Source organism: Megalops cyprinoides, chromosome 6 (genome assembly GCF_013368585.1).
Source record: "Megalops cyprinoides isolate fMegCyp1 chromosome 6, fMegCyp1.pri, whole genome shotgun sequence".
Lineage (NCBI taxonomy): Eukaryota > Metazoa > Chordata > Actinopteri > Elopiformes > Megalopidae > Megalops > Megalops cyprinoides.
In genome coordinates this window covers 19357699-19377440 of record NC_050588.1, presented here as the reverse complement: position 1 = coordinate 19377440, position 19742 = coordinate 19357699, and the positions used below count along the sequence as shown (strand labels likewise).

Below are 19742 nucleotides of genomic sequence, written 5' to 3'. Positions count from 1 at the left end.
CTGTTACACAACTGTTTCCCGTCTCCATTCTGCCCATCTCTCCTTGCCGGCATTTTCTCTTAGACATTTCATATTTTATTTTCTAAATAAGGAACTTGGAAATGAGTGGGGACCATACCCACAACGATTCCCAGGTAATGACACCAATATTGTGTTGTGTCATGGTTGGTAAGCCCTTGCTTTGTCGGGTGATATTTGTAGTTAACGCGTTTAAATTGTCACCACAAGCAGTAGCCTACTAAATATCCTGTGAAAATTTGTTACAAAAAGGATGTAATTGTTTTGGGTGCGTGAAGAAACGGCAACATTTGTTTCAGTATGCGTTGGTATTCGAATAACTTTATAAGTAGTTTAATGGAATTTCCTGCTAAAATAATTAATGAAAAGACATTTTCACAACCTTAGCTAGTTGAAAGTTACAGTAGCTACCTAGCTAGCTATGTAGGGTTAGTTCCAATCTAGCTAAACACGTTTAACCTTTTTCTTTTGCAGATCGAATCTGGATCTCGGGTTAATGGTAAGTCTAGCATAGCTGCGACATTGTAATGAAATAGGTGTTAATATGGTTGTTTTTCGTTCCCAATCCCGTTCTGTTGTGTGGAAGACGAGCGAGCTCGCTAGTTAGTTTTTAAGGACAGAAATGGCGTCCCAGAGACTAAGTCCTTCTCCTTTGCTCACAGGCGCCTATTGTTCAAATGAAGGGCTTTTAAATCGTACTTGAGTTTGTTCATTTTTCGATTTGGACGCGGATTCTAAAAGAGCCGTAGATTATTTTTCATAAAACGACATTCGATTGGCTGGGGGATGAGGCTAAAGGGTCGTAATTTGGTACCAAAAGTAGGGGTTTGGGGGTTGAGGACTTAGTCTCTGCGCCATTTTCTTTTTCTCTGCCTGGCAGTCTGAGTGCCGAGAACACAAAGTGCAGATCGCCGTGATATGGAGGCGACGCATGGACGAGCTGGGGGGATCCGATACGTTTACTAGCGCCAGGGTGTGAACGGGGATACGCAGAATGTTCTTTATTCAAGCAAAACTGAAAAAGAGATGCCGTGTTTAACAGACAAGCTTGTAGCGTCAATTGATCTATACAATGACAATTTAAAAAGATGTTGAGTTACTCATCCAAACCGGTTAGTTACATTATTCCTTTTGTGTTCTTAATATTAATTTTAGAAAACCTGATTATTTTAAGATTTTTTTTTCCAGTTCACAAATTGGTAATTTTTTGAGGTGTATGCATTTTTTGTAACACCCCCACCCTCACAAGCACACACCACCCCGGTTGTTACAATATGCAGCAAGTTGTAAAGTTAAAACTTTTTTTTCTGAAATGGTAAGTATTCACTGGGTTTAATTGCAGGCCGTGTTCCAAAATAGACAGTACAACGTGTGCGTGGGGAAGTGCCGCTGTTAAGATTTGCCAGCGAGTATTGCTCAATTCTAACTTCATCATTAGGCTATCGAAACTTACCGATTGGGTATGACTAACAGGTTCAGAGGAACTCTTAAACAATCTGTATGCCAGCAGTTTTCAGAAGTTAACGAGTTACTACTTGCGTCCCATAGCGACGACACAAGCCATTTTTGCTTTCAAATAACTATCATGTGAACCACCCAACCCTGTTAGACCGAGCGTAGATTCCCGTGTTTACTTCCTGGAAGTTTAAATGCAAGTGTATGTAGGAGGACACATTGTCACATCATCCTTTACCTCACTGAAGTGTAATACCTTGTTTTTTTTTCCCCCCACGGCAATTTGCCATTCCATAGGTTCAAAACATGAAACGCAAAGTAGAAAAGGCTGAGCCATAATACTTAATACTCAAACTTAATATAGCAATTGAAATTGTCAGTGTAAATTAGCGTTCAAGTTTTGAATTGATTCACAAGTTTACACTGGAGAAAAGACAAGTTAGAAAATGCCTTCTTTTAGTTGAAGTTATTTCTCTGTTATTTTTAATGTATTTCTGAAGTTTTAGGGCACAGTTAACTGATGGTGGTGCTATAACTGTCAGATGCTAGTTTTAAGTTGATTTGAAGCGGCTGAGGGAAAAGTTAGTTGTAGATTTTGGCCCCCATTTTTTTCTGAATTAATTTTAGTCTGTCAACAAGCTGTGTAAGAGTGTTTTTTAAAGACCTGAGGTGTCAGGGTTGAGTCAGATTAAAAACTGTTTGCTTCCCAGCTTCCTCTGCCAAGGTTCAGGGCTTCGGATGGAGCAGTTCATATCATTCTGTTAACAGACTGGCGAGAGATACACACACAAGCCATGTGTGCGTGTTAAGACTAGGTTGGGGGCAACAGATCTGTTTCCCAGTGATGATGCACACAGATAGACTAGGAATGCCTGCTGAACCTCTGGTCTTGAGTCTCCTCTACAACACAGGCTACAGTCTACCTAGCAGAGGGATTCTTCACTGCAGTAACCCCCCCCCCCCCCCCCCATAGTAGAGGTGGGCCGTTGTATAGGGGCAGGGTCTCCCTGATATTCAGGTCTCAATAGAGGATTCTGCTGGTGGTGTGTGCAGTATGCCCCTCTACAAAAAGGGGAGCTTTTGTGTCATGGGGCAAAAATGGAAGGCCTAAAGTCTCTGTAGACCCCCACCATCTGCATGAGGAGTAGGCCTGTGTATGAGTGCCCTTATGTTGGGCAGGCCTGCAGTGTAGAGTTTGGCAGAATTAATTCTCTGCCTAGCTGCCACATGTCACATTTACCAGAAATTACACACCGTTGTGTTTTTATTTCCTCCACCAGACGCTGAGATTACGTTCCAGCATTTTGTCTCCCTATCCTGAATCATCTTTCCCACATTCATGGGGTCCTGGTGTTATCATGTGCTCTCAGCAGAGATGAAAACTTCATTGCCCATAAACCACTGTTAACTGCCAGGACCCACCAGAGTGGTCATATCAGGGTGCATCATTCACATTGTGGCTTTGTTTCATATTAGCTAAGACCAGCTTCTCTTTTTTTGCACATTTTCTGTAAATTCTTGTTGACAAGAAATATACCCAGCCTTTATTTATTGTATTTTCTTTTCCCTGAGATAATGTTTCCTGTAACTGATCCTTTTTTTGCACATGTTGGAGGAATTTTTCTTTCTTTTCCAGTTTAGAGGGAATAAGATGACATTTAGGATCATTTTAGGTTCCTCCTGATGCTGGAACACTGGCGTTCCCGTCTTGTTGCTGGCATTGTTTCTGATGTGAATATTGGGTAAAACCAGTGCCTTCCAAAGGTTCCACAGCACTGGTCCAAGTACCAGAGGTGCAAAGAGGCTGTTACTGCACAGGATTGTCATGTGACATAAACGGGTGATTAGCCACCAATGACAGAGGTCCGGACAGGGTTGCAACACAGCATTAATGTCGTCATACGCATTCTGACATGACTGTATTTTAACACAGCAAGGATAGCTTTATCATTCATTTCTGCCACTTTGACATTTAAGTCCTGGTTTTATAAATCAAAAAAATGGGAACAAAACTCATATTATTTAGCTTTAAGTAAGTTGTATTTGGTGTCCTCATGATTCTCCTTTGTGATGAGCATCAAATGACATAAAGTGTGGATGTACACAGTTCTAGAATTTTAGAATTGTTAGTCACTCACCGCTGCTGGCCAAGACGTGTAGTTCTGTAGCGTTCCATTATTTTTTTTCCACAAAAGAACTGGTGGTCATCCAAAAAATAACAAGAAAAAAACAATTTGTGGATATCTTACAAAAGAAATGTCCTGTAGGTTTTGGCAAAAGACTGGCACGTGAATTCTCGCTTGTGTGCTGTTTAACTCCTAAATGGCTGCAACCAAAAAAACCCACACATGTAAACTACCTCTGACCTCTCAACCAGGTGGTGTTGTGAACAGACACGGGGGGGGGTTTAAGAATTCCCCACATTTTTCAGGGGAAAGATGTTTCCCTCATTGAGGTGAGCAAGCAAATGTATGTAGGAATGAAAGCTGGAGAGAAGAGGTTACAGGCTGGCACTGGGCCTGGCAGCAAATGTTTTATGTTCATACCTTTTGTATTACTGCACTGTCATGGTCCATCTTTTAGTCACTTCCAAAAGCATCTGTGAATCTCCCGCTGAATTTCGCTAGTCTCGTGATTGCTCAGATTGCTCCGATTTAGCTCTCGCAGATAAAGAGGGAACAAAAGACTCTCTGTTTTTGGTCTTGTTTGTTTTATGACTCCAGTCTTTTGGTCGTTGCATCTCTTTTAGCCTTGGGTTTACACCTGCTGAAAGTGCAGTTTCATAACACTATCCTCACTAAACTTTTATATCTCGCCTACTTCGTATGTATCTCACAGATGCCCTTTTAGAGCTTTAAAGATCTGAAAAGGCCATACTGTAACCATTTTTATATGTTACATTGTTACATTTGACCCCATGCTTTACCAGTAGCAGGGTGTAAAGTGAGAATGCAACTTGAGGACCGTGTTTGGTCATACTTGGAGTTGTCTCTTGGAGCAGTTGGGGGTTAGGCCTCATTGTAAGGCTGGCTGATTGGGGCAGGCCTGGTGCTCAGCTGGTAAGTGAGGCTGTGGTTCAACCAGCCCTGCTGAGTGAGGCCTTCAGAAGTCAGCCCAGGCAGCCATCCCCCTCTGGCTCCGTGCTCGTGCCAGAAATGGCCGCCCTGAGCCAGAACTCCAGAGTAAGGAGTGATAGCCTGATGAAGGGGCTGGGTGTGGATTAGGGGTGAACGACATGCTGAGAGCTGGGGAAATGTTCCCATCTAAATGTTTTGGAAGTGCCAAGCAGTGTCTGGACAGAGCGGTGTGTTTTGAAAGGGAAATCTTTACAACCTCCGCTGAATCAGAACTTTCAGATGGGGGGCTTTCCCCCCTGCGTGTTGCTCATGTGTGAGGCCTGCACCCGTTACTGCCTGGTTTACAAGCCTGGTGAGGTTCCCTGGTATGGTATTGCCACTTAATTGTGATTTATTTTTATGGCTGTCAATGCTGAAGGCTTATGGTGTGTTAACTTCTGGATTCAGTGTGGCATGAGTGCACTGAAATTGTTCTGTGCTCCGAATTGGCTGAGCTTTTTATTTAAAGTTTTTACTGCGCAGTAAGTGGGTGGATTAGTTTTTATGTGTGTACCCACTTATTTCGTAAGAGTCCTGTTTTGGTTCTCTCTCGGTCCTTTTTCTGTTCCCTCTGTGAACGGATGATGTGTCAGTGCAATGCACTAGAGGGCGCTGTCATCAAGAGTAAGTTGTGTGTTTTTGTACTACAGTTGTCTGAGTTGTGACCTTCAGCAGCCACTCTGGAGCTCCTTTGAGGTGGCCCCTGTCTCCTCCCTGACAAGCAGTCAGGCCTTTCATAAGTATAGTGGCTCGGGGAGGGGGAAGAGTTGGACATATGAAGACAGTCCTCTGGTACTCGAGGCTGCGCACTCTGAGGGCTATGGTTACAGGAGGAGTGTAACTTGAGAGCCAGTTTGGAAGGAACTTGAACTAGGTGCAGAATCTGATGCTGTTGCTCAGGGTGTCTGTAGCAGCTCAGGTTGTCAGCTGCAGTGCATGACGGGAACCTGCATTCCTGTCCCTTCATGTGGCCTGTGGAATCCTTTCCATAATGCAAAGCAAAGTTCAGCTCTGAAGTGACGACTGGCCATTGTTGAACAACCTGCAGAACTTTCAGGGGTTATTTTAACCTTTGTATTCCATTTGTATAACCTCTTTGTAGTGTAGTGTATGAATGTGCTTCTCCGCAGTACTGCACGGTGTGGCCACGTGTACTGTTTTAAGGGTTAATTTGAGATTTGCATCTTCCGCAGAGCTCAGTAGCAAGTACCTGCTTGTCGTTGTGCAGGACTTTGGTGGGAACTCTCATGGAGTGTTTAGTGTGTACACTTTCATGTGTGTGTGCTTTACATGTGTGACTGCACACTGACATTTGCCTCAGGTACGCACACCTGAGGAATGCAGATCGTTTGTAACCTTGAAAGGTCAGTTGTGTCAGGTGATGATATTAGCTCCGTATTTGCAAGAGGCTCATCAGACTGTTCCAGCAGGCACCGCTCTTCCCCCTTTTACAGTGGAAGCTGTTCAAGTGTCATACATTGTGTTTAGCTTTTAGTTGCGTAATTGTGCACTTCCTGGTGCAGGGCTTTGGTTAACTTGTTTGGAAGGGAGCGTACAGCTGAACTTGACTATCTGCTGTGTTCACTGTTCAGATCTGCAGGACACGCACACTGACTCATGCATGCTCTGACACTCGTGCACATATGACATATGGCCACACACACCCTGGGCGGTTGTGGTTGGGTTGTTATGTAGGAGGGGGCTGTAGTGTTTCCTCTAAGATTTCCACTGCCCTATGGTCCAGTGATGGTATTATTTATTACAGACTACTAGAACAACAGAGCAAGACGAGCAATCCTCCAGTGGAGGTCTATGATGAACTGTTCTGTGTCTGCCAAGGCCTGGGATTGGGTTCAGTGTGCAGGTCGGTCTGGGGGCTTCTTCCGAGGGCCCCTTTTAAAGGGAGTTCAGGCACGGCCTGTCCCCTGTGGTGTGCGGGTAGTGGGTATGCTTCAGACTGCTGATCTGGCTGGGCCGTCTGAGTGGGGAATCACACCGAGGTGCAGGTGGAACTCCCCGCCCTGGCACTTTCTGACCAGAGACAACATCCCTGAAGATACCCATTTATAGATTTCACGTGAATGTCATCTTTATCTCTCTTACTCACAGAGGTATAAGAAAGGCCTCTGTGTCAGTTGAGTCACATTGTGGTCTATGGGCATGACATCACAGTGTGCCAAAGCAAGGTTACAAGTGTGAAACCTCGCCTTTGAACCCACACACAAGCACGCAGCACATTGATCATCTCCTTATCATTTGTGTTTTGCATAGTTGGGGTTTTGGAGAGAGTGTCAGATAGTTGCGCTCCTCTCAAAAGTAGCCGGGTTCTGAAACCTGTATTGCATATTAAATGCAGATCTGCACCAGAAACCGTGACAGCACTGCAGCAGAGAGAATCACAGCCGCTGCGACTCTGTGCAGTTTTAGTTGTTGCCCTCTCTGCTCAATTTTACTGGAGAGATGTTTTTTAAATAAGCTATATATTTGTTAGTCTTTTCTGCTCTTAGTTCCCTTTTGATATCAATATGAGTCCATTCATTTAAACTCACTGCTGTTTTTAAATTGGATATTTAGGATAAATAACAGTAGTGTTGCCACAACAATAATGGAAACAGTGTTAAATCCAAGAACTATGCAGAGTGCAGAGAACTATGTACAAAAATGTATGCATATACAGGGATATATTCAATGTAAGAGACATATATGCACATACTTTCATATACATAAATGTGAACCAAAAAAGTAAATTGCCAAGCAGCGGTTAAGTAGCATCAAGAATTGACCAAGGATTCACTGTTTAAAAATAATCATTGTTTCTGCAGCCCATGGTGCTCCCTATGTGTTTCTAAGACTGTGACATGTGGCCACAGATTGAGCTGCTGGTGAGGCTGTGGGCCCTCTCCCAGTATGACTGACTTGTCTGTCATGTCATTCATCTTTTTGAAATGGGGGAGGACTGTTGGTATCTTTTGTGAATGTTTCATTTGCTTGTGAGTCTTTACTGCATTGCAAAAGAAAATGCATCTCTTAGTCTCTTTGTAGTGATTACATTGTTCTGTGTGTATGTCTGTCAGCTGTTTTATGTACCCCCACACTGTTGTTGGGAATTTTTTTCGAATGTGTTGGCTGAGAAGTCACGGAACACGAGAGCTTGTTCTCAATTGTAACGGGTGTTTTTTTTGTTCCCTGGCATGTGTGTGTTTGTGTGTTTGTATGTGTGTGTAAACTGTCTTTTCTTATAGAATTTCTGTGTTCCTGAAAGGGAGTGTAATATGTTTCTTCTTCCATAGATGCTCACAAACACAAAGATAAACATAAGGACAAAGAACACAGACACAAAGATCACAAGAAGGATAAGGACAGGGAGCGGTCCAAGTACAGCAACAGGTAGGCCTGAGGTCTCTCTTTCTCTCACATTTTTTTAAGAGGAAGGAGAATGAACTGTGTGTGTATGGGAATGTGTGTGTGCACACGGGCACGTATGTATGTATATATGTATACAATTCACATATTTCTAAATTTACATAATAACATGGCTCTCTGTCACTCAGCACCTGGCAGCTTCTGACAGGCAGTGATGTACTGAGCCATCAGTGGTGCGCATCCCCTCTCCCAGGGGATGACATTTTTTAGTGTCTGGGAAGTTTCAATTGTGTGCAGATCAAATAGTTTGCCTCGTGCACCTCTTCTTTCTGGCGGTCTCTCTGCCTTATTTCCTGGTGTGATGAGTGGGTCCTCTTAGCAGGCAGTATGAAAGATGAGGTGGCGGTAATGAGAGCGTGGCGTCTCGCAGTAAATTGGCAGGGCCAATGGAGGACACGGGAGATGCTGCGATAGCTCAGTAGATTGCCGTGTTTTGAGGTGACTGCCTGGTTCTCATGCTGTGGTTTAACAACTTGACCACGCCCAGTCTTTCACACACTATCGGGGGTGTGGGTGCGTCACATTGCGCACACAAAAATTGCGATGATAACCACACTGGCTTTCGTGTAATCAGCGGTGTCTGGACCTCCTGGAGGCTGTTGCTGTGTTTGTGAGGAGGGGGGAGGGTGGAGTGTTGAGATAATATGGGGCCATCCATTCAGGCATGTGCTGCTCCATGGCTCTCTCCTGAAATTAAGTGATGCTTTTTTTTTTTTGAATGACATCTGCGAACAATTTGCCTTTTGTGTTTCCAGCACGGTGTAGCTGTCTGTGGGTTTTGGCTCAGTTCGGTGTGGCCCATGTGAAACTGAATATTGGGGACTAACAGGGGTTGGGCTGCACTCTTCTGGGGGTGGTTGCAGGGAGGGAACAGTCATGGTGTTCACACCATAGAAGAAATCCAAACTATTTGGTGGCGTCCCGTTAGTCCCTGACCTTTGTACTCAGGAATACTAAGCTGTGTGATACCTGCCTCTGCGTTACCTCAGTCACGGCTGGCCTCTGACCACCTTCCTTTTTTCCCGCTCTCCTGAACCACAGCGAACACAAGGACTCTGAAAAGAAGCACAGAGACAAAGACCGTGAGAAAATGAAGCACAAAGACGGCAGCATGGAAAGACACAAGGACAAAGAGAAGAGGAAAGAGGAGAAGGTGGCTCATCTCTCCGCTCTTTTGGCACTATATATATCTGCATTGCTCACACACTGCACTGAGATCAGTTAAACCTCCAAAACTGAAACATTTTTTTTAATCACAAGATTGGTTTGGTATTGACAGTGGCTTTCTACAAGAGGGTTCCATGAAGATTGCTTCGTGCTTAACCACAGTCCTACAGGGAATTGAAGTTGTCTCTAACAACATAAGGCATGAGAACCCAGGCTTTCTGATGTAACATCCTAAATGCCGCTTTCGCTGTCTCTGTCCCGTAGATCCGATCCTTAGATGGCAAGCCGAAGAAGGAGAAGGAGAACGGATTTGCCAGGTACTGGCTCCAAGTGTGTCGAATAACACCAGGGGCTCTTCTCCTGTTATGGTCATGGTCCCTGTTCATGAAAAACTTTAAGAACCCATGTGGCACATAGTCAGCTACTTGGTTTTTGGCACAGTAAATCTGTTCAGATCAGTTTATACATTTTATACAGGATTTAACATGTCTTATAACCATGTCCAAAATTTGGCTTCAAAATTAGCAGTACTTCAACGACATGTTAACCTCGCGCCTCTTTAACCATTTCACTCTCCTCTCTCTGTTGACAGCCCCCCTCGTATCAAATCTGAACCGGACATTGACGCCTTCTACCCCTCTCCCAAACACGAAAGGTCACTGAAGCGCGAAAGAGACGATGACGAGTGAGTACACCCCTGTTGGCCGGCCCCATGTGTTGCGAGATCTCCCAGTTTCATAGTGTAGTGGTCAAGGAGCAGGGTTCATAACCCAAAGCTTGCTGGTTTGGGTCCCACACTGCTGTTTTCACCCTTTGACAAGGTACTTAATCGGCTTTGCCTCAGTAAATATCCAGCCATATAAACTGTAAATTTTGTGAGTTCTTCTGGAAAAGGGCATCTGCTGTGATAATGTAATTCGTGTGTGTTACTGTAGGAACAGTATGCTCTCACACTAACATAAGGTCTAATTATTTAAATGTCAGTTGCTTTTGAAAAGGGTACATTTATATATGGACCACCCAAAAGTAGGCATCTCTCACTCCTTTGTGATGTTTTGACAGGCACTCTGAAAATAAACATTTTTAGTGTTGTTGTAATAAATAATTAGAGATTTGGTTTGTGAATAGCATCTACTTTAGGACAGATACTGCTTTATTCATTACTGTTCATAACAAGCTTTGCAAAACAAATTGTAATATTAATGATAAAACTCATTTTCCTATTAATATAGTAATTGGGTAATTAAGGCCATAATGTATTTTTACAAGACATACATAGAATTATGTTTGGGAAAGCACGAGTATGTTAATTTTTTCCAGGTGATAATGGATATAGCACCTCTTATGGGTCTGCTTTATGAGATGGAGGGGATCTTGCTTAAGTGAACAGTAATGTCCACCACCCATTTTGGGTTGAATGCCTGTAAGGACATTGATCATGTATTTAGTTCATGGTTTTGTGTCTTAGTATGTGTATATTTTCACTAGCGTGCTAGGGGAATATACCTGCTGTTTTTTTTTTTTCTTTTCACTGCAGTGTCCATGAAGGTCTATGTTTCTTATGTAATGGGGTCTTCCTTATGTGATAACCTGAAATCTTGGTCTTACTTTGAACTCCAGGTTCATAGAAATGACTTGAAGACATACTGTAGGCATCCCTGATTCCCAGCACAGTCTTACCATTCGGCTTGGACACATGAGGCGCGGGGGGGGGCATGGGGGGCATGGGTTCCTCTGGGGTGGTCCGTCATCTCTGCGCACTTGTGGTTTTTATTCTGCATTCCACCTCTGAGTCTGCTTTCCAGGTCTTCGGCCATTAGTGTGTCAGGATGACGAGCCTCAGTGAATGAGGTTTTTTTTTTTTCCCCCTCATGTATGTTTATTTGGAATTAAGTATATAAACTCCATCTGGGGTTTGTCTCTCTTGGTTTGTAAATTGCTTTTTTTTTTTTTTTTTTCTTTTCCAAAAATATTCTGGGTACCTTTAGTGTTCGTAGCATGTCTGGAGCTCTGTAGGTCTGCAATTAAATCTCCTAGCAGTTGGTGAATGTTTTAATTTTGTTCCTTAAGCGGAGAGCTTGTAGAAAAATGGCAGACCATACAGATAATTGGTAGCATTCCTAGTAGGTTTGAACTGGGTGGTCTTTTTTGCAGTTCTGAATTTAAACCCAAAAAAATCAAGACTGAAAATGACAAGAAGGCAAAGAAAAGGAAACAGGAGGATGAAGAGGTGAGATGGATATTTGACCTCCTGTCTTTTTATAAATTTAACTTCTAACTGGTAAAATGAAACCCAGTCTCTGTCTCGTGACTTCTGCTGTGCGTGTTGCAGGACATAAAACCGAAAAAGAAGACAAAAGACAAGAAAGGTGAACTGACTGATGGGAAAAAGAAGGCGAAGAAGGAGCCAGAGGAGAAGTGGAAATGGTGAGGAAACCAACATGCTTTCCGCTTGGACAGGTTCAAAAGTCATAACTGCACCACCCCACAGATCTGCTCCAGTATTGTGTGTGCTTTACCATTCAGGCATGAAAATACAGACATACAGTGCAAAAATGTTGAACTTTGGTTTTTGGGGAGCTGAGAGATCCATGAGCTGCGTGCCTGGTATACGGCGAGATGGCCGACTTTTCCCTCTTGGAAAAAAAAAAAATTTCCTGGGGACATATATTTGTACGTTAGAGTTCTGAGTTCTGTAATTATGCTGAAACGGTTGAAAGAACTGAAGAAGAAAGGTGGCCATTTTGCCATTTTCATATGTTAGTACAAACTGCTGTCAACTAGATGGCAAGGATGAGATGACAGACTAACTTTCCTCTCTTTCTCTCTCTTCTCTCTCCTTTTGACTGTAGGTGGGAAGAGGAGAGGTACACAGATGGCGTCAAATGGAAGTTTCTGGAGCATAAAGGCCCTGTCTTTGCTCCACCTTATGAACCTCTGCCTAGCAACGTCAAGTTTTATTATGATGGTAAGCCCCACGTTAGGGAACTTGGGAAACTGGCAGTCTATCATTGTCTGTGTGAGGAACAGAGATGGGATAGGAAATGACCAGAGTGGCGTTTGAAAAAGACTCTTGCTCTTGCTTTCTTATTGTTCTCAGTATACATTTCATTGACAGGAGATGTTATCACTATGTTTAGGGAGGGTTAGCTACCTCTCTGTATCCAGGGTAACAGAGAATAACCTTCTGTTGGGAAAATGTAGGGTGTGTGTGTTTCAGGTGTTGGGTATGATTCCATGTAGGAGATGGTTGAGTGTGCGGTGAGTGTGTTGAGGATGGGCTCAGTGTTGGTCAGCACAGAAGAGTAAGCGTTACTGTGCTCTGCATGTATCAAGGCCTGCTGTGCTTGCCGTTCTCTGAACTTGATGTGGATCCTCTCCAGGAAAACCCTTGAAGCTGAGTGAGAAAGCGGAGGAAGTGGCCACCTTCTTTGCCAAAATGCTGGACCATGAGTACACCACCAAGGATATCTTCCGCAAAAATTTCTTCAAAGACTGGAGGAAGGTAGGAAGCATATTTGTTCTTAAGAAGAGCTCTTTGGTAGGAGGCATGGGCAGCTCTAGGTATGGGTATGCTTTTCACAAAGATTAATTCAGCTCCTGTGGTCAGCTTAATCAGGCTACAACAGACCCTGAGATCTCTGATTTTTCTATGGTTGGGTAATTTTATTTCTCTCTCCCATCACACCACCCCAGGAAATGACATCTGAAGAAAAGGGGAAGATCACTGACCTGGGCAAGTGTGATTTTACTGAAATGAGCGAGTACTTCAAAGCCCAGTCAGAGGCCAAGAAGCAGATGTCGAAAGAAGAGAAGCAGGTAAGTGTGTGACCCCAGCACCTGCCCTGTGTGATGCTGTAGGCTAGCCTGTGGCCCCGCCTCTGTGGGCTTGTTGGGGGAAGGGGCTGACTGACAGGAGATGGAAGTAGGAGGAAACGGCACCATCATGTACTCGGGTGCAGCTTTAATGCCTCTGGATTTGAATGCTTCTCACCTGCCTTCCATCGCCCTGCAGAAAATCAAAGAGGAGAATGAGCGCCTCCTGCAGGAGTATGGTTTTTGCGTGATGGACAACCACAAGGAGCGCATCGCCAACTTCCGCATCGAGCCCCCGGGGCTGTTCCGTGGGCGAGGGGACCACCCCAAGATGGGCATGCTGAAACGCCGCATCCGCCCGGAGGACATCATCATCAACTGCAGCAAGTAAGGGAGGCAGCTCAGCCAAACGCTGACCCTGGGTCAGCTCCAACCCTCTACACAAATTTTAGTAAGGGTCGGGTGAGCTGATTGAAGGGCTGACCTTGATCATGACGTTATAGGGTGGGAGAGGGATATAATTCTGTGTGCCGCTGTAAGTTGGATGATTCATGTCCTAGTATGTATTGTTTGTGTGCGAGACTCATGTTTGTCACCCTTCGATGAATGGAGTTCCCTGGGCATAAATCCAGCTCCTGGTTCTGCACCAGTGGGTACATTACAGAACTCTGGCTATTTATGAGATTCATCAGGAAAAATGCTGCCATTTTGTTCTTACCTTTTAGATGTGCGTTTACATGCATAAAGGAGAGAGTGTGAACAAGGGAGGGAGGGGGAGGTTTGCCCTACATCCTAAAGGCCTGTTTTCACTCCTTGTGTCCTCCTCCTCTACCAGGGACTCCAAACACCCCAAGCCTCCCCCAGGCACCAAGTGGAAGGAAGTGCGGCATGACAACAAAGTGACGTGGCTGGTGTCCTGGACGGAGAACATCCAGGGCTCCATCAAGTACATCATGCTGAACCCCAGCTCCAGGATCAAGGTGGGCGCAACAGGGCATGGTCAAAAAATGGCCACCAGCGTACGTGGAGAGCCAGTCAAACCTTCATAAAATGACCAAATTCATGCAGATTGGATTTTCCTGCCTGACAATGTGAGTGACTGCAGTGAGACACTATTTACACAAGTAACGGGTTTCACACATTGGAGGACTAAAAAGTGTGGTCCCATTACCCTTGTGTTCAATCTTGAGAGCCATATAATATTTGAATTTTGTGAGATGAGTCATGAATCGAAACGCACCTGCCCTCTGTTCACCTGCAGAATGGTGCAGTCACAGGAAGCGAGTCGCATCCTGTCGCATCCTGCCACAGTGGGTCGACCTGGTATCTGTGAGTTAATGTCTGCATGTGTGTGCGCCCGTGTGCCCTGACAGGGCGAGAAGGACTGGCAGAAATACGAGACGGCGCGCAGGCTGAAGAAGTGTGTGGACCGGATTCGGTCTCAGTACCGGGACGACTGGAAGTCCAAAGAGATGCGGATCCGTCAGAGATCGGTTGCCCTCTACTTCATTGACAAGGTGAGGGGACAGGGCTCTGCAGAGTCTAGAGTCAGTGAAGACCGAGGCACAGCGGCATGGCCTTCTCTCCGGCACCTGCCATGTAGTAGCGTTGTTAAACTTCACCTGTTAGTATACTCATTGCGTTGAGGAACTGCATCATTTGTGGTGCTCATTTACATGTCACTGCATCGTTTTCCCTTTTGATGGGATGTTATGCAAAAACGACAAGGCTAAAATCAGATCTGGCAGCTGTAACTAATATTTTCAACTCGTTCTCAAATTGTGGGGCTTCATGACCGCTCAAGAGTCCACGGTACCGCACTTTATCGCCCTTGCCTTTCATTGGCAGGTTGAAGGATCTACTCACGCAAACTCTTTTGGTCAGTCGTTTGAATGGTTTGAATGAGAGTGTGTGTAATCCGCGGTGTCATTAATGTCTCTGTTCCCCCGGCAGCTGGCCTTGAGAGCAGGAAACGAGAAAGAGGAGGGTGAGACGGCGGACACGGTCGGCTGTTGCTCTCTGAGGGTGGAGCACATCCAGCTGTTCCCGGAAAAAGACGGACAGGAGTTCGTGGTGGAGTTTGACTTCCTGGGAAAGGACTCCATCCGCTACTATAACAAGGTTCCTGTGGAGAAGAGGGTAAGGAATCGGCCCAGGGAAGGCTGGATGCCCCTGTACTCACAGGGTCTCTTATCCCAAGTCTGAGAAGAGCCTGTGAATTCATGCTGTTTGGGACTGGGGGCACCTTGTAAGATATAGATGACTTTTGTTAATCAGTTTTATCCATTGTATTTTCTCTGCATTGGTGGATTAGCCTACTTTCAGATGTTTACTTTTGATAAAGTATTATAGAAAAGGGTTTCTTGTATTGCTGCAGTATTACTGTGTTCTACAGTGGCTTGCATCCATTATGTCTTGAATACCCTCCTGTGTTTGAACGCTAATACCTTTAGTGTGACTCTGCATTTTTGTCTACTCAGATGTGCACTGGTCACGTCCTTGAGCTGAGAGTAAAAATTTGTGGTTCTGCTTGACTCCAGTAGAGTGTTCTTCAGTCAGCAAAGTGCAGGGCTGTGCTCTCTCATCATTTGGAGTGGACTACCTTGGTCACCGAAGATTTTTTTTTTTTTTTTTCTTGAAGGTCTTCAAGAATCTGCAGCTGTTTATGGAGAACAAGCAGCCAGAGGATGACCTGTTTGACCGTCTTAATGTAAGGCCATATCAGTATTACATGTGAAAGGTTGAGTCATTATTTGCACAGGAAGAACTGGGGTTTCATACAGTGGGGGTAGGGATTGCTTATTTGAATATTCAAACAAGATACACATCCCTAATCTCTGTGGCAAAAAAATTAGGCCAATTTCTCATACTGATTGTAAAATAACCAAATGTTAGTAGCATTATGAAAATCTTGACATTAGAGTGAAAAAATATTTGTGAATGTAATGTACTTAAAACATTCTCTTATGTATGTTACCTGTTTTTTTGATTTACAGATATAAAATGAGCCACAAGAGGGCAAATATCTTTAAATGTCATTAAATCAGTGAGATCAACTAACTTCTCTCACTCTTTCAGACCTCCATACTGAACAAGCACCTGCAGGAGCTGATGGATGGACTGACGGCCAAAGTGTTCCGTACTTACAATGCCTCCATCACCCTGCAGCAGCAGCTGAAGGAGCTGACCAGCCGTGAGTACTCCAGGGGGAACAGCAACATATTGCCTTCAGGGGTGTTTGTTAAACTGGGCTTTGGCTTATTCATGGGAGCTTGTAGACGGAGCCCACATTTAAGACCGAGTGAGAACAGGGATTATAGTATGGGCAGCCAGCACTGAGGGTTGATTAAGTAGGCAGATGCAGCTTAATCCCTGACCTGGTACATCTCTTCCTGTGATCTCCCAGCTGAGGAGAACATCCCAGCCAAGATCCTGTCCTATAACCGGGCCAACCGGGCTGTGGCCATCCTGTGCAACCATCAGAGAGCTCCGCCCAAGACCTTTGAGAAGTCCATGCAGAACCTGCAGACCAAGGTGAGGAACATGAGTAGGGCGACCCCCCTCCCTCTTCCTTTTTAGAAGGGGAATATTTACATTTTCGGAAAGGCCAATTCTGTTTCTGCAATTCGGCTGCATTTTTTATTAGTTTTTATTTTTCTCCATGTTTTTTTTTTTTTTTTTTAAAACACTTTCACCCATCAGACAGTAGAATGTAATTTAAATAACATGACAATTGCTCAAAACTTCCGAAGAGACACTTTGAGTAATAGATGCAGAATTACGCTACTGACTGTAATCAGCAGTCAGTTTTTGCTTGTTTTTGAGGATATGGAGTCCTCACTGTGGTCACATAGTCTCTGGAAAATGAAACTCAAGTGCATTTTAACGTGCATTTCCATGAAAAAGGACTTAAACTGCATCGATCTGAGGAGCCTTTTCACCAAGCACAAACTCTAAAGATGGTCAGTTTGAGATCCCTGTGTAGTAGTTAAATATCAATCAATATGTACACCTCCCACCCTTATTTTAATGGTTAAATCAATTTAACAGTGCTCCCTATGTAAGTGCTCCCTTGTGGTGATAGTTTACATGCAGTTAATCATGGTGATGATTCTGTGATGGTGTGAAGGCAGTAGCTGTAGGTGTGGGGCAGTGTGTCTGCCTATTGCCGTGACTGCTGCTTTAACAGGAAGGCCTGAGCCCCTGCGGTTGCCCTTGTCCTCACGTCTTCCTTTCTCTATCCCCAGATCGATGCCAAGAAAGACCAGCTTGCTGATGCCAAGAGAGAGCTGAAGAGCGCCAAGGCAGACGCCAAAGTACGGAGAGACGAGAAGTCCAAAAAGTAAGTCCCTGATCGCAGCAGAAATGCATGACTGAATGAGTGGTGCAGCATTCTTTAGGCTGTGGTGCCTGAGACTATATATGACAGGCTGTGTAATGTGACACACCCCTGCCCATGCTTTCTCTTAGAGCGGTGGAAAGCAAGAAGAAGGCCGTGCAGAGGATAGAGGAACAGCTGATGAAGCTGGAGGTGCAGGCAACAGACCGTGAGGAGAACAAGCAGATCGCTTTGGGCACCTCCAAGCTCAACTACCTGGACCCCCGCATCTCGGTGGCCTGGTAAGATCAATGCTCTTGCACCAAAGTGTGGAGTTCTTGCTATAGCTTGCCTCTGCTGAAAGGGTACGACAGAAAGCAAGGATGTGGTTTAGAATGTGACCAAATAGCTGTCGGTCTGTCATATTTTCACTTATCATAGGATGTTGTTCAGGTTCTGGTTCAGCAGCACTAAGAGCGCTCAATCATAACGACACTGAAACGATTGATTTAAGAAAGGAAAGGACATGTAAAAAAACCTTTAAAACAAGTATATAAAACACCAGCACGATGACTCCAAACTCTCACTGCTGGTCACTGCGTGCGCGTGCGCCCGAGCTGTGCAAAGAACTGAGTCAGAACAACTTGAGATAAAACTGAATATCAATCGTGAAAGACATGGGGGAGATGAGTTGGTCCGTTTTGAAGTTTGTGAGTTACTGGAGCAGTATCGACAGGCCCTGCTGCTAGTTAACTGCAGGGCTCGCATGTGAGTGAGCACCGCATGGCATTCTCCTCTGTTCACACTGATCTCTGGTATCGGTGTCAATTCCTTGTAAATGAACTACTGTACTGTCTCTTGAAAGGACTCTACTGCTGTAATTGACTCCCTCCCTCACTCACTCACTCACTCTCCTCCTCTCACTCTCCTCCTCTCCCTCTCCCCCTCTCCCTCTCCCCTCCAAGGTGCAAGAAGTGGGGCATACCAGTTGAGAAAATCTACAACAAAACCCAGCGGGAGAAGTTCGCCTGGGCCATAGACATGGCAGATGAAGACTTTGAATTTTAAACCCTGTTTGCGGTTTCATTTTGTTTCCATTTTAGTTTTTTTTTTTTTTTTTTTTTTTTTTTTTATCTTTAGCATAACTGATTCCAGCCGGTGGTCGACCTGAAGAGGGCTGGACCAATGGGAGAGGTGACGGTGGTAGGCCAGGGTCAGGTCGTGGGGGTGATGGGTATCAGGCATGCTGGAGGCAGGTGGGGGACTTGGCTGCCTCCTGAGACAATTCAGACTAACCACCCCCCACCCCTCCTACGAGCCCGACACCCAAAGCTACAGCAGTCTCCCATGAACGAGGGACCATACAGTGGCTCAATGGTCTGACCCAAAATGGGCATACCCCCTCTGGCAAAGGGACCTGATGCTGTTCCTGTGAACTTTGAACTCTGTGGTCCTGTAGCTACTGTATTCAACAAAACTTTTATCATTTTACGATTTTATTCTCTTGGTCTGTTTTAGCCCTCCGGTTTATTGATGAATTATGTATTTTAACAGAAAGGTGGTAAATCAAAGAATTCCTTAAAGTACACCTGCGCCTTTGTAAGGAAGCAAGAAGCAAGCCCAGTTGAGAGGAACCGACCGCAGAAGCTGTGTTTGCGTGAGCGTGTGACGTGTCAAAAAAGTTCATTTTTAACTAGACTTTGAATTGTGTGGAGTAAAATCCAGAACATGAGACAGGATGCTGGGAAGGAAGAAATGTTAAAACCATGTTTATATTACTTTAGCAGAAAGAATGTGAATTTCTGTTTTGTTTTACAGTTTCTATCAGGGACTTTTTTTTTCCTTCAATGTAAATGTGAACCGATATTTTTATTTTTACTTTAAGTGTATCGCCCATGTCCTGTGATCGTCTTTCCACATAGTTCTGAGTCGCCATTGAGTTTTAACTTAATTTTATTTCTAATGACTTTTCCAAGAGGAAAAAAACTCCCGTATCTGTTACTTGAAGAAATTGCTATTTTAATGTACTGTGGGGTAGTAATGGAAAGCCTTTTTCTTACAAAAGGTCAGATAAAACCTTCTAGAGGGATATCAACTTTTGCCAAAAAAATAAAAAATGAAATGTATGTGACCATTTTAGGCCATTTATTTTTTTGTAACTGTAAAGACTGAGGGAAAAATGAACTAATTTTAATTATGAAGTCTCATGTTTTTCTCCTTACTTCCATGTGGGTTTTAGGAGGGAACTTAGTAAGTAGGTGTGAATCCTCCTTCCTTTGAATATCCTTTACCAGTTTCTCAACCTCTTCTGCCATAGCTTTCAATCATGTTTTTATTTTCATTTGTTTTCCTTTTTTGCTCATTGTAGGTTATTTAAGAATAAAACCCTACAACTTCAAATATGTGCTGTGTCTTTGTACGTACATTAC

General features: G+C 44.2%; 1 protein-coding gene across 1 annotated transcript; it reads left to right on the top strand.

The window, feature by feature from the left end:
• On the top strand, nucleotides 1–19624 carry top1l (DNA topoisomerase I, like). The gene is made up of 21 exons (XM_036531470.1): nucleotides 1–134; nucleotides 493–517; nucleotides 7880–7976; nucleotides 9054–9165; nucleotides 9444–9496; nucleotides 9772–9864; nucleotides 11334–11409; nucleotides 11512–11606; nucleotides 12032–12147; nucleotides 12563–12684; nucleotides 12876–12998; nucleotides 13195–13382; nucleotides 13831–13975; nucleotides 14369–14512; nucleotides 14949–15134; nucleotides 15637–15705; nucleotides 16074–16188; nucleotides 16402–16529; nucleotides 17243–17337; nucleotides 17466–17615; nucleotides 18279–19624. The coding sequence occupies exons 1-21, from the start codon at nucleotides 102–104 to the stop codon at nucleotides 18379–18381; spliced, it is 2268 nt and encodes a 755-aa protein (XP_036387363.1). The 5' UTR covers nucleotides 1–101; the 3' UTR covers nucleotides 18382–19624.
• Nucleotides 19625–19742: the final 118 nt, after the last annotated feature.